The 17,394-nt window shown below is 44.3% G+C and overlaps 1 protein-coding gene across 1 annotated transcript; it reads right to left on the minus strand.

The window, feature by feature from the left end:
- Window positions 1–1,895: 1,895 nt before the first annotated feature.
- TMEM233 (transmembrane protein 233) lies at window positions 1,896–16,424 on the minus strand. The gene is made up of 3 exons (XM_039726082.1): window positions 16,142–16,424; window positions 9,354–9,488; window positions 1,896–3,731 (listed from the first exon to the last, which is right to left on the minus strand). The coding sequence occupies exons 1-3, from the start codon at window positions 16,328–16,330 to the stop codon at window positions 3,720–3,722; spliced, it is 336 nt and encodes a 111-aa protein (XP_039582016.1). The 5' UTR covers window positions 16,331–16,424; the 3' UTR covers window positions 1,896–3,719.
- Window positions 16,425–17,394: the final 970 nt, after the last annotated feature.

Here is a 17,394-nt window from a genome sequence, read left to right on the forward strand (position 1 = left end):
AACAGCTGTCAGGTAACCAGGATGTTTCTAACCAGCTCGGCCCCCATCAATCCAGTGACTTTCCTTGTATTTAGATCTTACTTGCCTTTGGGAATTCAACCCTTCAACTCTTCTTGCATGTGTGCACACACAAACACACAAAGTAAAAACTAATGACTCCATCTTCCCCCTCCTGAGGCAATCACTAATAAATAACTGGCAGCCCAAGTTAGGATCCAGGGGGGGAAATGAGCCTGGAGAGAGATGTTTGCCCACATTTTCAGCAGAGGCACCTGAACAGATGCTGAGAGTGAGGGACACTGTGGCAGCAACCAGATACAACCTATTTCCAGGCTGAGAGGCAGAACACACTGTGAGCACATATCCAAAGATAGAGGTCCAAAAGCTACAACTTCTGGAGCCTCACCACTCATGGATCCTGGTTGCAACCACATAAATTGAAGAGCCAGTGCTGATCTTCAAGGCAAGCTGTAAACCCCTGGGTGTGCCTGCAGAGAGGCACCCCAAGAATTTAATTTCATATTATCCCCGAGATTTTTTTTAATTTTTTTTTGTGCAATCTGATGAAACTTACACCACGTTTTGAGTGTCTGGCTGACCCCCTTCAAACAGTAGCAAAGAACCCCCACTTATATTTAGAAGCCTCTTCTAGGATTACATATCAAGATACGTGCACTGGGCTGTTTTGCAGAATGCAGCTGCCTTGTAAGAAGCCAAAGGTGCCAACATGATCCAGGAGCTGAGGCCAGCAATTTCAAGTTTCCATCTGTCTCTGCCTGTAATATGTGCAGGAAAGAAAAGGGAGCTGGACTCGAGGCATTAGTTGGTGCCTTCAGTGTGCGAGGACACTGTGTCCAAAAAATGGAAGCTTGAAGCAGCTTTGCAGAAGGAAGACTCTGTTCATGCACCCAGGACCAGATGTTGAGTTGAAATACAACTTACTGCTTCCCACTTCCCTCTGTTTCATCAAATAACATAATTCAGCACATATATCATATAACAGGGCTTTTTTTTCCTAACAAAAATGGTAGGTCCAATGCAGAATAATGGACCAAATCCAAATCTAGATGCGTGACATGAAGAACAGGTAATTTCCAGAGATAATGAAATTTGTATACATGCCCCTCTAAATATGGAGCAGGCACAAATTCCTCAGTCAGACACCTGCATTCTGCCTTCCACAGCCACTGCTGGCACTAGGGCCTTGCTGATTTGGGCACTAAAATGTCATTTGTGCTCCCTGTGTTTGCTGCCTGCTTTGGGATGTCTCTGTCACACATTGGAACAATGAGGTTGTACAAGGACCATACCTCTTTCCAGCACAAGCTGCACTTCCCAAACATGGTTGAAAATTTATGTAAACATAAATAAATGAAGAGAACCAATACCAATACATTAGTAAAGCAAAAATAAGATTACCTATGACACAGAAGCACTAAGAACATTAGAGGAATTGCTGCATTCTCTCCTCTCTGTCACATTAAGTGGTTTAATATAAAGCCTTTATTTTTATACCAATCAATAGCACTGTAAGGTACCAACATTTATCTTCAGAAGCACTGAAGGTACAATGGCTCAATTCTCAATTGTATTAAGAGTGAGACTTCAAAGATATTTATGAGGAACAAGATGCAAGTTAGATTTCCAGTATGGTTTTCAAAAGCTTCTGAACAAGTCGGGTGTCTAGCTCCTATTGATCTCAACCCTTGTCAGGCAGTTAAAAAATACTTCAAGTTGTCTCTCCCTACCCTCTGGTGCCCACATAACTTTGGAAACCTCCTTTTGCTGTGATTCACTTCATTCTGAAACTGTCCAAGGGGTTAGAAAAAGGGATATTACTCTTTCCAGTAAAAGAGGAAACAAAACTTAGGAAAGACACTTCCCACATACCAGAATAGACATGAATTAAAAGTAATTTTATTCCACTTGTCAATGACATTTCTATCATATCTGATAATAAGGCAAGCTACTAAAAGTCCCACAAGACATATCAGACCATTAAAATAGTATTCAAAAACCAAAGAGGAGTTCACAGAACAGCCAGTTCTTGGGATCATCAAAATCAGTGGCAAGATTCCCATGTGGACAAATCTGATCAGTGTAAATGTTTAATAAATCAGCTGACTTCACCAGTGTTTTTGAAGTTTAATACTGCAGTAATTAAGGAGAGGTAATGCTTCACTGACTTCAATGAAAAACAGAATTTGGCAGGAAGGAAAGCGAAAAAGCACATTGAAAATATAATATCAAGGCACAAAAAATACATGCTACTTCCAGGCATATGCTTTAACAGGTAAAGGTTTCTGGGAGGACTTTTTTTTTGTTTTTAATAGGTTGTTGAACTCCTGACAGATGATTCTTCTCTCACCTGCACCTGCAGAACTCCCTGGATTTCTGGGCAGTCACTCCAGGTTGATGTTGGTGCAGAGAGAGGGAGTGGAAGTTGGCACAGCTGTCTTGAAGGTGTGGTAATAGAGCAGAGCAACAACTGCTGAGGATGCAGCCACATCTTAATGCTCACCAGAGCTCACTCCTTTTAAGGTGGAATATTTGTGTGACAAAACAATTGTATTCTGTGAAACAGCTAATAAAACCAGCTGTCCCATGCTAGATTTTCACAAGTTATCAAGAAATGGCAGTAATTTAGAGGCCATCAATTCTGGAACCTGAGGCTGCTCGCTGAGCAGTGTCTAAGGATCAGGAAGTGTGTCTGTAACTAGGCAGAGGGGCAGAAGTCTGTCCATCTCTAACTGCAGTGATACACAGACCAGTCACAGAGATGAGAGGATGAGCTAAACAAAACCCACATGAACAAAGCAAAACACAATGAAACGATGTGCCTTGCTAGAAGCACAACAACAAAGGGATGAAGGACATCTGTTTAAAAAGAAGATCTTTTGTCAGATAAAAAAATAGGAACTTTTTACATATGTGAGGTTTAAAGAGGAAAATATGATCAGTGCAAATTTAATGCGGGACAGGAGCTAAGTCAAGGGAGTGCAACAATGAAAGACAACAAAACAAAAATAAATCATTAATAAAAACATGGATGCTATGGAAGAAGAGTCTCTCTTAATAATCAAGTGATTGAAATCGGTCCCAGGTGTTTAAAAATCCAAGGTAAAGTTCTAAAAGCTGAGGATGACAAAAGAAAGCAGCTGCTGAGTCAGAGTGTGCCCACGGCATTATAAAATCACAGAGCAGGATAAAATCACAAACCCATGGGTACAGTTGTATCATGTTGAGACTATTTTAAAGTAATGAAAAAATCCTTAATGGCCTGATCCAAAATCTGCCAGAAGTAACAGGAGTTCTCCTACTAGCTTCAGTGGGCTGTGCATCAGATCTTACACTGTGCACCACAAACAGTCTGGATAGGTTGGCTTTGTCTGGCTGGGGTCAGCCAGGGAGCATCACAGATCCAGCATACATTCCATGGAAAAGAGAAAGAAAAGGGGTTTGTTTTTTAGGGCAAATCTCATTATGCATTAGGGTAAAAAAGAAAATGCTGCTTTATACTGAGATGTCTTATAAATAAATAATTTTGAAAACCTGGTCACGCCATGCTGATTAACTAACTGGGCTATCAGTTCATTCACCAGCAACATGCCTCTGCAGACTTGTAGGGTCAGAGCTAACAGTCTGGAATGGTTTCCATCTCTTCTTTTTCCCCCTCCAGAGGTTTACATGTTGATATCGTCCAAGTGCAGTCCTGGTCTTCAGATAGCATGCTGCAAGGACACAGAAATATGTGTGTTTAAAGGAGGAGAAGACAGAGAGTTTGCCCTGTGAGTTTAAATAATTAATTCTACAGATCTAATGGATACATTATGCCACATTAGTGGCACTTGTTCTCTTAACAAACATCCCTCTAGACTAGCAGCTCAATACAGTTTTGAGTCAAAGAGCTGAGTTTCTAATGGCATTGGTCATCTGTCAATCCGAACTGAATTTTTAAACTGGGTTACCTGAATCAATGCAAATCAGGGCCTTTCATTCCAGGAAATGGGCTCTTATTTGACAAAGATTCATGAGATCAACAGCATCTCTGCTTCCTTGGAGTGGTACATAAAGCAGTCAGACAAGAACAACCCTCCAGCAGTGGAGAACTTGGTAAATCCCACAGTAACACTCGACATGCTTTAAAAGGACTGGGAAACCTGTCCTGTGCATGTGCATTTGGAGAGGAAGGATCTGAGGAGTTCCCTCAAATTCTTGTGTAGGGGAAAGCTCTCAGACAACACCCATGGATGCCCTGACCCATCCCTGGATCCTGGGTCCTGCTGGAATCTGAGGGATCTCCTCCATCAGGCAGATAGCAGCTCCTCAAGGAGGGATTTGGGACCCGAGCACTGCACAGTAAATATATCCTGCAGACACCATTAATGCCTTTGCTGACTGTCTCTTGGATGCTACTCATGGCTCCACTGGGTAGAATCCATTGTGGGAACATCTCTGTGCACAGATGGAATAGCTCTTTCTGGACCAGGATTTTTCATGTGCTTTGCTAAGGAAGTCAGGCTGATATAACCACATTGTCTGTGCACCTGCACTGTGCCACTGCTCAGCCTCCCAGCTGAGGGAACACTTTGAGAGACAGGTAGAGGACTTTAGGCTCCTGTGTTTTCACAAATCCAGTAAAACAATGTAAGGCTCAAGGAAATAATCAGTATGTACCCTTAGAATAGAAAAACAGCAGTATGAGCTCCCTGGCTGGGTGGACACCAAGAATTAAAGAACAGGAATGCCTTGACTTCAGGCTTGGAGCTCTATCCCTTACTGGCAGGCAGCACAAGACCCTGATATGTTTATTTTTATGGTAAGCTGCAGAGGACAGGATGGCCAGTGTAAAGATCTGCAGGCTGGCTGAGTAATCCCTGTCCTCATGCTGGTCTTCAGCTTATTCTGTCTCTGCAAGCCAGGCAGTCACTGAGTGGAATGTCTGCAAAGGCTTCTGAGAGCCTCAGGAACAGGACAGCACAGACATTAAAAGTAATCTTGCACTCCTTTTCCTCCTGAAGAATTATTTCTAAGTCAGTGAGGAAATTGTGTGTACATCTGTCCCTGTGCACAATCTAAACACTTATTCCTTTTCCTTCTGGAATTCCCAATGCTGCATTACTGCACATGTGCTTGATTTAAAACCCTTCTGATTCTGAGCAGTGCAGGCTGGTGCTTTCCTCACAGCCTGGCTGGCTTTGTGTTCCTTGGAAGCTATGCTGACAGGTGGCATTTCTGTGGCTTCCCTGGGGCGAAGCTCTAAATCAAGTGAGATTAAAGAAGGGGTCAGAAGTTCAGGCTCCTCCACGAAAGCATTAAAATATCATAATGGTTAGCATAAAATTCCAAAGTCATGGCTTTTTGGCTTCCTTCCTCAGAGCAAAACTGTTGCTGTCTCAATCTACTGGAGTTTTTACTTCTCTCTAACATCTCTCACTCATCCTCCACATTTCTGCTTGGCTCACTCCTACTTGTCCAGACTGCACAAGTCCACAAGAGAGGAGCACAGAAGACGTGGGCTGTATATGAAATGCCTTGTGGCTCAGCTGGGTGGAAAAACTCATGTGAGCTCTAGTTCAGCCCTGAGCAGCACTGCAAAGTGTCACTCAGACACTAGAGGTGTGTGCTGTGAGGAGCTAAATATTGTTCTGAACTACTCACATGGCAGCATGAAGTAGAATATGACATGTTTAGATCCAGTTAAGAGTAGGGTTTGGGATACCTAGGATGTCCTTCACTAAAGTAAGGAGGATCCAGCCCAGGCTTTTTTTCCCTGAACCCTGCCAGCAGAACTTAAACGTAATCCAAGGGTGCCTTGTGTCAGCAAAACCCAAACCAAAACAGAAGTTGGAGTCTGCTTCAAAGACGTTGAGGCTGCTCTGAAAACACAGATTGTAAATTACTTGGGAGCCCTCACTGACTGACTAAATCACCACATTTTGCTGAACAAAATGCTTAGAGGTGGGAAGGCTGACTCCAAGCCTGTGCAAATCTGGAGAAAGGTTTCTGAGAGGAGCATGATGAGAACAGTGGCACTGGGTGGGAGCAAACCGGGTATGGCACACACAGGCTGTGGCACACAGGTCAGGTGGTGTTCCCTCAGGGAAGGAAAATCCATCCCATTTCTCACTGCACTTCTTGAAGGACAACATGCCTGAGGCACACATGCAGGGCCAGACTGTGGTGACACAAATACCAGCTAAAGTTTCATCTGAGCAAGCCCTGGAAATGAAACTCAGCACTTGGGACTGGCAAGGCAGGGGCACAGGGGAAGCTGACAGGGGAGGGAAAAAGCAAATGGGGAAGAGTAAGAATAAATTTGGCCCAGTGTGGAATGAGGCCCAGCCCTGACTTCACACACCCCACAGCTCTGCACTCAGAGTCCTCAGCACGATGAGGGACACACCACTTCACTCTGATCAGGACACAAGTTTTGTTGCTGGGCTGTCAGCTCCAGTGATGTGAGTGATGGCTTCCCTTTCCTTGCCTACATTTAGGGGCATGGCTGCAGAACATGGATGGTTCCCAAGAGTTGGGTGGGCCCTGTTCCAGGATATAAATATGTATCACTACATATCTTAATATATGTCTGCTAAAGATAACATGCCAGTGTTTGAGACAAACGAGGCTCTCCAAGACAGCAGGAGAAGAAGCCCTGAGCTGACTTAAATCTGAGTAAATCCTCAAAATGAGAAGTCAAGGCTGTTTCTTCCCTGCTGACATAGGTGTTGGCTGCTCTTATTCCTGTGCTACTGTTGCTCTGTGACTGAACAAACCAAGGAAGGCACATGAGGACACTTGGAAGTAGGGGTTTTCTGAAAAGTGAAAGGGTCTTCCTCTTCCCAAATCTGGCACTATTATTGGGGGTACATTTGGGAGTATTATTGGTGGTATAAAATCATTGTTTGCTCAAAGCAGGAATTTCCTGCTCTTCCTCTCTCTGCAACTTCTACCATTTCTACCCTCAACACACCTGACTCGATATTCTTCTCCTGGCTGAGGCAGGAGTGTTTTGAGTTGTTTTGAAGGAGGCTTCAGAGCCAGCTGAGCCTGATTCAAGTTCCTGTACCTATAAGAAAAGTTGTGTAACAATTGATAGAGATTCCTCCCTGCCAACCTGACTGGGATGTCTTATTTTTGTTGCTTCTCAGAGGCTTCATGTTGTAGAAGAGAACTTGAGTTCTCAGTACACTTTGCATCTTTGATACTGGCAGCAGTATCTCCCAGAGGTAATTTGCAGTGAGACTCGTTATCTCTTGAAGACCAAAAGAAACCAGAAGGAATGTCAGCAGGAAGAACTGGGTACTGTGGTATCTGATTAATTTCAAGTGGATAAAGTACAGGAATCAATCTTGGAAGGGTCAAGCTTTTCATACATATTGCTGAAGTCTAACTTCCAGGAAAAATGCATGTGTAGGTCATGGAAACATTAAATCTGTGCTTAATGGTGATCAAATAAATCTGCCATATTATTGTATAAAGGCTGTTTTGTGCTACCTTACTAATATTGAAACATATTTTAAAGTTGGCATAGAATTAATTTACAATCACTTCAGCGAAGTGGCTGTCAGTAAATAATCATGAAAAAGGCACAAATGGGTGTGAGATCACTGGATGGGGTGTGCAAAGCCATTCACAGCATTGGAACATCAGACTAAGACAACTTAGTATAAAGTAAAAATGTCCAAGAGTGAGGGAACAGAGGGGACCCAGGTAAGCATGGGGAGTGGAAAGACCAGCTGGGTGCTTCTGTTCGCTCATTTTCACATCAAAAGATTGTTGTTGCCATCAAATCCTTTCCTAGAAGCAAAGGCTCTTTGGAGGGTGCCAAGTGAGAAGGAGAAGGGGAGCAGTGAAGAGGCTGGAAAGGCAGAGAGCAGAGTGACTCCAGTAAGCCCTGACTCCTCACAAAAGTCATGGTACCATTTGGCCAAGAAAGCTCTGTGGAAACTATGTACAGAAATTAATATGCCAGCAGTGTTCTGAGGGTTCCCAGGCACCTGGCTGCTTCCAACCAACAGAGAGATTTCTCTTAAAAAAAAAAAATCACAAAAACAAAAACAGAACCAAAACAAATTTTAAAAGTCCCCAAAAGAAAAATGAAGTTGTGTTATACTGGTTTACTGCTGCCTGGTCACTGGGAATGCTTCAGGCCAGTGCTGTCTGCCACCCCTGACACTGCCCTTCCCTCCCCTACTTTGAAAAAATAACTGAGCTGCTCTCCTTGCCTGAGAAATGATGAGTAAGGTGATGGAATTTACTGCTGCTGTCAGTTACAAAACTTGGCAGCCCCAGCCTGAAGGGACTTGGGTTTAAATCTGTGAGCACTGAATGAGCTGAACACAAGCTGAACCAAGGCTCATGCTTGCAAAATGCACAGAAAATTAATGAATGCACAGGACACTTAGAGTCTGCAGCACCATCTAATAATATCCCACAGAGCTGGACCCCCTGTACAGCAATTTCCCTGCAGCTCAATATGTTGTACTTCAATTTTTGTATGAAAATGCTGTGCACATTTAACCAATCACTGCATTCCACTCCCCTGAGGTGTCTTCATTTCAGTGGTAAATGGGGTGTTCTCTGTATATAGCTTATGCATAAGTTTGTGCAGTGCACTGAAATCCCCTCCAACCAAACCAGCCAATAATAAATTCATTTAAATTGGTTATTTTAATGGGAAGTACACAGTATTGTGGAGAAAAGAACATATTGTTGCACAGCCTTAAGAAAGATCATCAATACCCTCAATTGCTTTTGTCCTCTTTCCCAGTAGTCCATCTGGGTAACCCCTGTGTTACAGAGATTCATTTGTTGAGCTTTGTTTCTATTATTGCAGGTGTGGGAGGGCAGGACAATAACACAGCATGGAGAGTAAAGGGCTTCACCTCCCAGAGACACAAGTCAGAATGACATTTGTGGTCACTTTTGATACAGTTCTGCTCATCTGTGTTACTGTCAAACAGTGGAAGAGTAACTGACTGTTGTCTCCTCCTTGTTAAAAGATCAGTTGGCCAGACCATGATACTGAAAATTAGCACATGGGGACTCTGTTACCTGAAATTTAAAGATCTCAGGTCACTTGGTATGAAAGATGGTGAAGCTGAGGAGGAGAAAAACCAAAAAGCAACTGGCCAAAATTGGAAAAACACATTGGAGCTGCAAGAGTTTCTCTAAGGCAGAGTCGCTTGTGTTTAACCACAGACAACAGAATTTTCTAAAGCGTAAAATACGATAAAATTCTTTTGGAAAGCATACATGCACCCCTGGATGGATAAAGAGAGGTGGTTGTGGCAGCCCTTAGTGCCGTGCCCGGGGCTCCTGCAGGGAGGGCTGTGAGAGCCCCTGCTCACCGTTGTGAAGTGAACCACGCAGAAGATGCCGATGATGACGAGGCCGATGATGATGGAGGCCACGGCCACCCAGAGCGCGTTGCGAGCCAGCCGCTTGGAGCCTTCGATGTCCCCTTGGTTGTAACTGTTCAGAGCCTGCAGAGGGCAAACAGGGAGTCACAGCTCTTCCTTTCTAACAGGAGCTGGTGGCAAAGCAGCGTGGCAGCTCTGAACCAACAGAACAAATCAATGTCTGCTGCCAAGGTAAGCACGGAGTCCAGTTTTCTGTTCCTCTCGTTTTCAGTGCCTTTCATTGAAGCTACAGCTCTTTTTTTTTCTTTTTTTTCCCTTCAGTGGACATCAACCCACTTGCATAAACCAGTGGCCTTTATCTTTGGAAATAGTTTTGTAGTATATGGGAATTGATAGTTGGCCGCTTCACTAGCAGTGAGATAAATTATTATACTTTACAAGACTATAAGCATGAAAAAGAGCATAAATAGGCTGCATTTTTAGAGAAAGTCTCAGCAAAACTTAAAAAAGCTTACTAATTACCTATTTTTCCAATATTTTACTTTTCCAAGCAAAGTTTGAAGAATTAACAGGTAGTTTGCTAGTGATGGGAAAAATACAAACCAAAGAAATATAGGTCATCTGAACAAAACTTCTGAGTGCCATCCTCATGGGCTAGAAGTTGTGTTCCTTTGCATTTCTGGAAGACACTGATAATTATTATCCTATCCATCCTGAGGTGTGCATCAGATATCCCCATGTTATCTCAAGAGCCTCGAGTTTCTCTCCACCCACCCATGACTTAGCAGATGCTTTACATTCATTACATGCTCAGATTGCAATGTGTGATAGGACCACTCTGACCCTCCAGGCTTTTGTGAGACAGACTATAGGATTTTCTGAATCAATTTTTGGTCTAACCAAACCATTTTAAAGGAAAAGATTCAGTGAGCCACACAAAATACTTTAGTACATGAGTCTAAGAACAGTTTGTTGAAATTTTTTTCCCAAGAATGAGATGCTATCAAAGCATTAAAAAGGGCATTATTCCTAAGAATTCTTTTGTAAAATCATGAGAGTTTGAGTTCATAAACCATAACAGTGAGTCCAGATTTCTTGATCAGATTTCACTATTGAACTCAGCATACTTCCTCGGGGAATCAGATTAGTCACAACATGGTTTTTAGTATCTTGTATATATTTCAGGAGATAGAGAAATGGGAAGAGTAGGGGGAGAGATATGGGGACCTGATCAAATTAACTGCTCTCTGGACTAAAGAATTCAGATTGTCTCTAGAAAATGACTGTATGAAGTATCACCAAGTGCTATAATGAAAGTTCTTCAGCTATAAATCACTTTATGCAGCAAACAGAACAACAGAGTGAAGAGCTGAGACTGTGGAGGGCAGGAAAGGGAGGAAGTTCAGAGCATACCAAGCACTGCTGTAGAGCCATTTCTCCCAAGCAGGAAAGCAATGAGGGGCATGATGTGTGCTGTGTCAATTAGTGAGCATGCAGAGCTAATGGGCTGGGTGCACTCGTGGTGTCAGCAGTGCAGGAGCATCAGCCCAGCCCAGACAGTCCCAAAGCAACACAGCCTGCATTCCTAGAACTGCATCTCAAGGATAAGTGCAGGTACTTATTCTCTGGAGTCTACAAAAGGCTGAGATGCTGATGCACTCATGTCCTTAAAGAGAGCACTGATACATTTCTTCTCTTCCTGGAAGCCCACATGCCTAAACATTTCTCTGGTTTGTGTCCCCAAAGAATATCATTAATATCTCTGCTCTGCTGTCAGATTTCATTGAGGTTGGAAAGCACATAATGGGGAAAGAGCAGAGATGGAAATGAGAGGTGGACATGAGCACACGGTCAAACAGGACAGTGCCAGCCCTGATCCTGCCACAAAGGGACTGGCATTGTCCTCTCACCAAAGCCACTCCACTGTCCCCAGCTGTCCTGGCTGCAGAAGAGCTTTCTCAAAGTTCATTTGGAAAGGGCTTTAAAAGGGTTACGAGGAGAAACACAGCTCAGCTTGGCCTTGAGCAGACTGACCTCCTCCTGTCTGTGGCTGCAGGGAGAAACACAGAGAAGCACCACAGACACCCTGGCCCTGGCCTTTGTGCTCACCTTTTTTCAAAGGATCCCCTTGCATGGCATCTGCAGAGGGGTTCTGCAGACACCATCAGCTCAGTTCCCCAGGCTTGTGGTCTCAAAAGTGAGACAGAGTTGTAAGCAAGACCTGACAGGACCAGCTTGCAGTTCTGGGCCATTTTACTAATGTATTTAGGAAGTCTGGAAAATGTCCATGTGATTTCTGCAGGTACTGCATAAATAATTCATCATGCAAACTTTAATAAATAATGTCATTTTAATATAAATCCACGATGAAGAGGAGGAAAACAACATTAACGATAAAGAATAGAATTTGGGTGAGACAGGAAGGAGACCAAAGTTTCTCTATGAAGAGGTTTAAATTAAATGAAAAAAATTAGAAAGCATTCAATAAAAAAAAAAAAAAAGAGGTTTGAGGGAGTGGTTGGGGTCTGATGCAAAGCTTTTTGAAATTCATTACTTCCATCTGCTTCAAAGGGCTCCTGCTCAAGCTTCCAGTTTTCATCATTAGACAGAGATAACATCAACTGTTAAAGCCTTAACTGTTACATCTATTTATTTCCAAGGGCTGGGCAATATATTGAGAACACAGCACCTGTATGAAGCATTTGGTCTGTCCAACTTTTAAAACAAATTTCAGCCCTTTTCAACCTAACACCATATGATTTCTCAGGTTTCCGCTACCTCGCTGGCTATGAAGTCATAATGTAAATTAAAGCCACAGTTCTGCAGCTGTTTATTTACTTGAGTAATCTCAGTGACTTCACCAGGTTCACACACATCTATTTATAAAACATTCTCAGTTCAACAATAAAGTGACTTGACCTCACGTGAACAGAAATGTGCTGAATTAGCTATAAAATATTAATCCCTTTTTATGTGTATTTTCTGTTCCACACTCCCAGAGCACTGATCATGGCAAAACCATGAAAGAACACTGAGTTACTTCAGAAATCTTCCTCTGCATTTCTTACAGATCTGGGCAGACCAGACTGAGGTTCTCTGATCAGCATTTTCTAGACTCTGTAAGCCAGGCTGGGTGAACCTTAATTGGCTGTGCCTGGAAAGGAGACACTCTCTAGTTCAGACCTAAGGAAGAGCGAGTCCTGCTGACTCAGGGTGACTCCTCACTGTAGGAACAGCTCACAGGGAAACACAAAGGAGAGGGGGCACCTGGGGAGCAGTTCAGAACAGGCAGGTGCTGAGCAGGACATGGAAAGGGGAGTTGGCTCTGCAGGGTGCTGCTGAGGAAAAACAAAAACCTACCAGTTTGCAAAGGCAAGGGCCACGCAAAAATGCCTTCACAGCAGCTGCTGAGCCCTGTTATTTAACATTCCTGAATATTAAATATGCTGTTTAATATTCCTGAAGTGAGCACAGGCTGTCCCATATGGTGTTAGATATCCAGGTACCTACAAGCTACCTAACAAGGGATGTATAAATAATAAACTCTGCAAGTGAACTTTCTAAATACAGGAACACTGGTCACTGAGCTGGCCACAGCCAACACACTGCACATGGCTCGTTAGGATCCCAATTAAAAGAGGTGGCTCCCTGAGAAAGGGATCCTTTCCTGTCCCCACGGCTTCCACCACCCTCTAATTTGTTGTCTCTGCTGAGGGAAACCCATATAAAGGCAAGGCATCTGAATCAAGGCATCAACAGCAACAAAGAACTTGTTACTATCAGAGGCAGACGAGCCAAGATTGTCACAGCTTGACCACATATGTTGTTTGAAGCATGGAAATGATTAAACAAAAATGCGTCAACAGAAAGAGGGAGTTTGGAGCAAAAATCAGTGAGAAATAGCTTTGGAGAGACTGTTTGGAGTTTGTTACAAATGTAAGGCCCTATGGAGTTACAGAACTATTCTGACATAGAGATCTTTGAAATGAAGACAGCTGGAGGAGGGGTACTGAGAAAGGCCATAAAAACCTGTTCAATTGTCAGACCTCAGTGCTGGCATTGAAAATATCTGATTCATTTCCCAGACTTATTCCACAGCCTCCCTCTAGCTCTGACCCCATGAGCCAGACACAGCCAGTGCACCCCAGCCAGGTCTCAGGCACAGCTGGCACCTCACTGAGAGCTCTTTGTGTTCACCACTGCAGATAAGGCGCCAAAGAGCTCCGTGACACAGTGCCCATCCCCAGCCCCACACCAGAGAAATCTCCTGTGCCACAGAAGCCTCCTGACCTGGTACCTGGCCCCAAACTCTTGCCTGTGGTTCACCTGTATGGGAAAGAAGAGGGCAGAGCTGAGGGAGGTGTCCCTGGGGCTGACTGAGCCAACTGATGGCACAGCAACGTGACACAGCTGCTCACGGTGACCCAAGGAAGCAACAAGGAGCAGAACTGATGGCATCTGGGGCTGCAGAAGGGAGTCGAGAGCAGTGATCCTGCAGCCTGAATCCTGGGGAAAACAGAGCTCTGTTTGCCAAAAATGCCAGGCAGTGCTCACCCTGCAAGTGGCCAGTGGCTCATTGGAGGGGGGCTCTTGTAATGCCAACATGGCAACATGGTGATGCCAATAATGCCCCTTCTACCAGCTCTCCTCTGACCCCTGCCATGAGAAACAGGCAGGTAAGGAACGCAGAAAGTTATTATTGCAATAAGGAGAACTTGCAAAAGGTTTATTCTAAAAATAAAGTATCGGTGAGGTTTGAGCCTCCAAAGGTGAGAAAGGAGTGAAGAAACCAGTGCTGGAGTTGTAAATGGGGCAGCAGAAGAGACAGAAGAGACTGAAGACAAATCTGTCACTTATTTTGGGGGTGTGTTAGAGCCCAGATTCTACTTTTAGAGCAAAAACATTGTCTGAATTTAGAACAGTTAAGGAGGCCATGACACAGGTACACAGGGTGCTGAACCATGGCCCCTCTAGAAGCCAATAGGGCTTTTCATTTTAGGCCCATTTTATGAAGTGGAAATTTGTAGAAAATCCACTTGTGAGGGTCTTTAAATCTGACCCAAGGTCTCAGGTAAGCTCTGCAGACTGTAAAGGTGTCTTCTGTAAGAAAAGAAAATAACCCACTCTTGTATCTCAGTATTAACCCTTAGCTGCTCCAGCTGAGAAAGGGAGGGAGGGTGCAGACCCCAGCAGAAATGGAACTAAAACCAGCACAGGCTAAAATGCAGAACCTGCAGCTGAGGATAATGCAGCAGTTACAGGTTGCAGCTTGGAAATGCAGGGGGGTCAGGCTGTGGAAAAGAAGCTGGATGTGCTATTTTTATAGAAAAGGAGAGGTTTCAGGTAGGATGCTGTTGGAACAAAAGCTATTCCCAGACAGGAGAGGTCATTGGTCTGGTTTTTGTTTCCCCCTTTAAGGGAGTGGGCAGCTGAGACCTGCACAGGCTGTTCAGCATTGAGGAAGTGCTCTTCCCACCCTGGATCCTTCACATCCCCTGCTAACAGTTACTGATGCCCCACTCCAGAAGCCTGCATGAACTTCAACCAGGCTGGGGGTGGAGATTTCTCCATATGGGGTGCAAAAATCTTTAGAGGCCAAATTCTGTCCCTGACAGTTAACTTCTGTACAGCCCCAGCACCTTGATGAAAGCAGTGTCACAGGGAACAGACGCTCCCAGCCCCAGATCACCAGCTCTCATTACTTTATATAGCACCCTCAGTGTCCATGGACAGAAGGGATGCTGAGCACCAGCAGAACCAAAGCTTCCCAAAATAAGGAAAAGAGCATATTGTATAGTTAAGGTAACAACAAAGGAAATAAACACAGAAGGAAGAAAATTTTTAAAAACCCAAAAACTTAACTAAAAAAAAAGAAAAAAAAGGATGAATGATGGCTTTGGAATAGTAGTTTTCAAATTTCAACAATGTGATTTCTTATCAATCTTTTACTCATCACACTTCACAAGAGTGTGCCTTGGGATATTTTAGACATAGTTAGCTATTCTTCTACTTAATTGCAAAAAGAAATAACTACATTTTTACTTACCTTCTCAGCTTGGCTGTCAGAGAAAAGGATGAAAATACACAACATGTTTTAAACATTTTCCAGTTCCTAAACAACAGAAATACATTGCAGTGTTACTGATAACACTGACCGTGTATATGACTGGAAAACTCTGGATCTGACTCTGCAACTTTTAACTCAGAGAAGGAGAGCCTGTTCCAACAATCCTTTGGAAGTTAAGGGGATTGCTGGGTTATTAAGGACAATGTGTATCAATTTCGGGTTGTAGGAGTAAGGCTGTTCTCCCAGTGTGTGTGACACTCAATTTACATGGGCAATTGCCAACAACCTACAATCATGATCATCGTCTGTATTATTCTAACAAACAGTATCAAAGAGCCTGTTTACTGGGAAAAAAAAAAGGCACTCCTATTATATTTGATTAGCTAAAGCAGAAACCAAATCTGATTTCTGTTCCCCAGCTGACACCTCACACAGATACTGTGTTCAGTATCTGTCCAGTCCAGCGTGCGACTTAGTTGATGTAACAAACCCCGTTAACTGGAACAAACCTGCCACTAAACAGTGAAAACTTGTTGGAAACTGCCCTTCACTCCACGTTTTCCATCCTGCTGGGACAGCTCGGAGGTCCCCCTGCCCGATGCTGATGCTGCCAGGCTCGCTGCCTCCCAGGGTCCGCAGGCTCCCGGGACGAGCGGCTCAAAGGCGGCTGGATGTCCCTTTCCCTGCCGGGGCCGGCGGTGCTACTCACCATGACGGCGAACACGAAGGCGACGATGTTGACGGGATAGGCGGGACAGAAGCAGGAGAGGATGCTGAGGAGCAGGTAGCTCTTGGGCCGCGGCTGCGGCGGCCCGTCGGGCAGCTCATCCTCGATGTTGGTCTCGGGGCTGTTCTCCAGAGCCCGCTTGATGTCGGCGCCGGCGGGGAGCGCGGACATGGGGCTGCGGTGCGGCGGGCGGGCGGCGCGGAAAGCCCAGCGCTGCGGGCGGGCGGGACCGAGCCCCCCGCCGAGGCTCCCAGCGCCCGTCCCCGCGGGGCCCCGGGAGCGGCCCCGGCGCTGCCGCAGCGCGAAGCCGGCGGCTGGTCCGGCCCCTACGGAACTTCTGCTGGCCCTGCAGCTCAAGGACTTGAGCCGAGTTTGCACAGCTCCCGGGAGAACTGCGCCGCGTTCTTAAACTCGCGTTTGCAAGTGTCCGAGCCGCCTCGGCAAGCGGGGTAAACCCGCAAAGCCATTTCCTCGCTTCTGGACTGAATTTGCCATCTCCTAACCCCAGCCTCTTGCTGAACTTAGCAAAAGCATTGAAGAGCAGCAGAAACGAACGAATTAAAAACATTAAGGTCAATATTTTAGCAAATTATTCTGTTATTACTGAACATGACATAAGTAAGATGAAACCCATTGTGGGGGATGCACGAAAGGGAGCAAGGAGATCAATATTATCTCTAAAGCATAATATATGGGGAAAAAACCCCAAACAACCGCGAGTAAATAAAGATCTATTTCCATAATGGTTTTCAAGTTGGTGAGGAATAACATGACAGCCTAGACTGAGAAAGGAACAGGCTGTTTCTGCTATGTGGTCCTAGGAAAACCTTCACACCTGTATCAAATAGAGACAGGTGGCCAGATAGCAAAATAGAGACTTTTGGTGAGATGAAGGCTGAAGTTGAGATTTTGCTGTCACTGGCTCATCCTGACAGCATTTCATTAATTAAAGTTAAAAAAAAAAAACAAAAAAACCAGTAAGGTGTGCTTACAGCTTTATGAATGAGAGACTTTTATCCCCAGAAGTTTTGCAATAGATTTGAATGGAGCCACCCATCCCTGTTCTGGATGTTATCCTACAAGATGTGGCACGGTGAAGACTTTTATAAGGAATAAAGGTGCAGTGTTTTCACTTTCACAGACATTAATCATCTCTCAGCTGTATGTCTGGAATATAACACAGAGTGAGAATCTGCTGATCTCTCAAAATGTCAAAAGAAAAAATGGTACATCTT

The sequence above is a fragment of the Passer montanus genome, unplaced genomic scaffold (assembly GCF_014805655.1).
Source record: "Passer montanus isolate IOZ18808 unplaced genomic scaffold, ASM1480565v1 scaffold57, whole genome shotgun sequence".
NCBI lineage: Eukaryota > Metazoa > Chordata > Aves > Passeriformes > Passeridae > Passer > Passer montanus.

Bases quoted from the DNA above. Each gene is read 5' to 3' on its own strand.
- TMEM233 (XM_039726082.1), bottom strand. From the start codon at position 16,330: ATGTCCGCGCTCCCCGCCGGCGCCGACATCAAGCGGGCTCTGGAGAAC. The intron at 9,489-16,141 runs GTGAGTAGCACC...TGCCCTCTGCAG, and splicing joins CCTTCGTGTTCGCCGTCATG to GCTCTGAACAGTTACAACCA.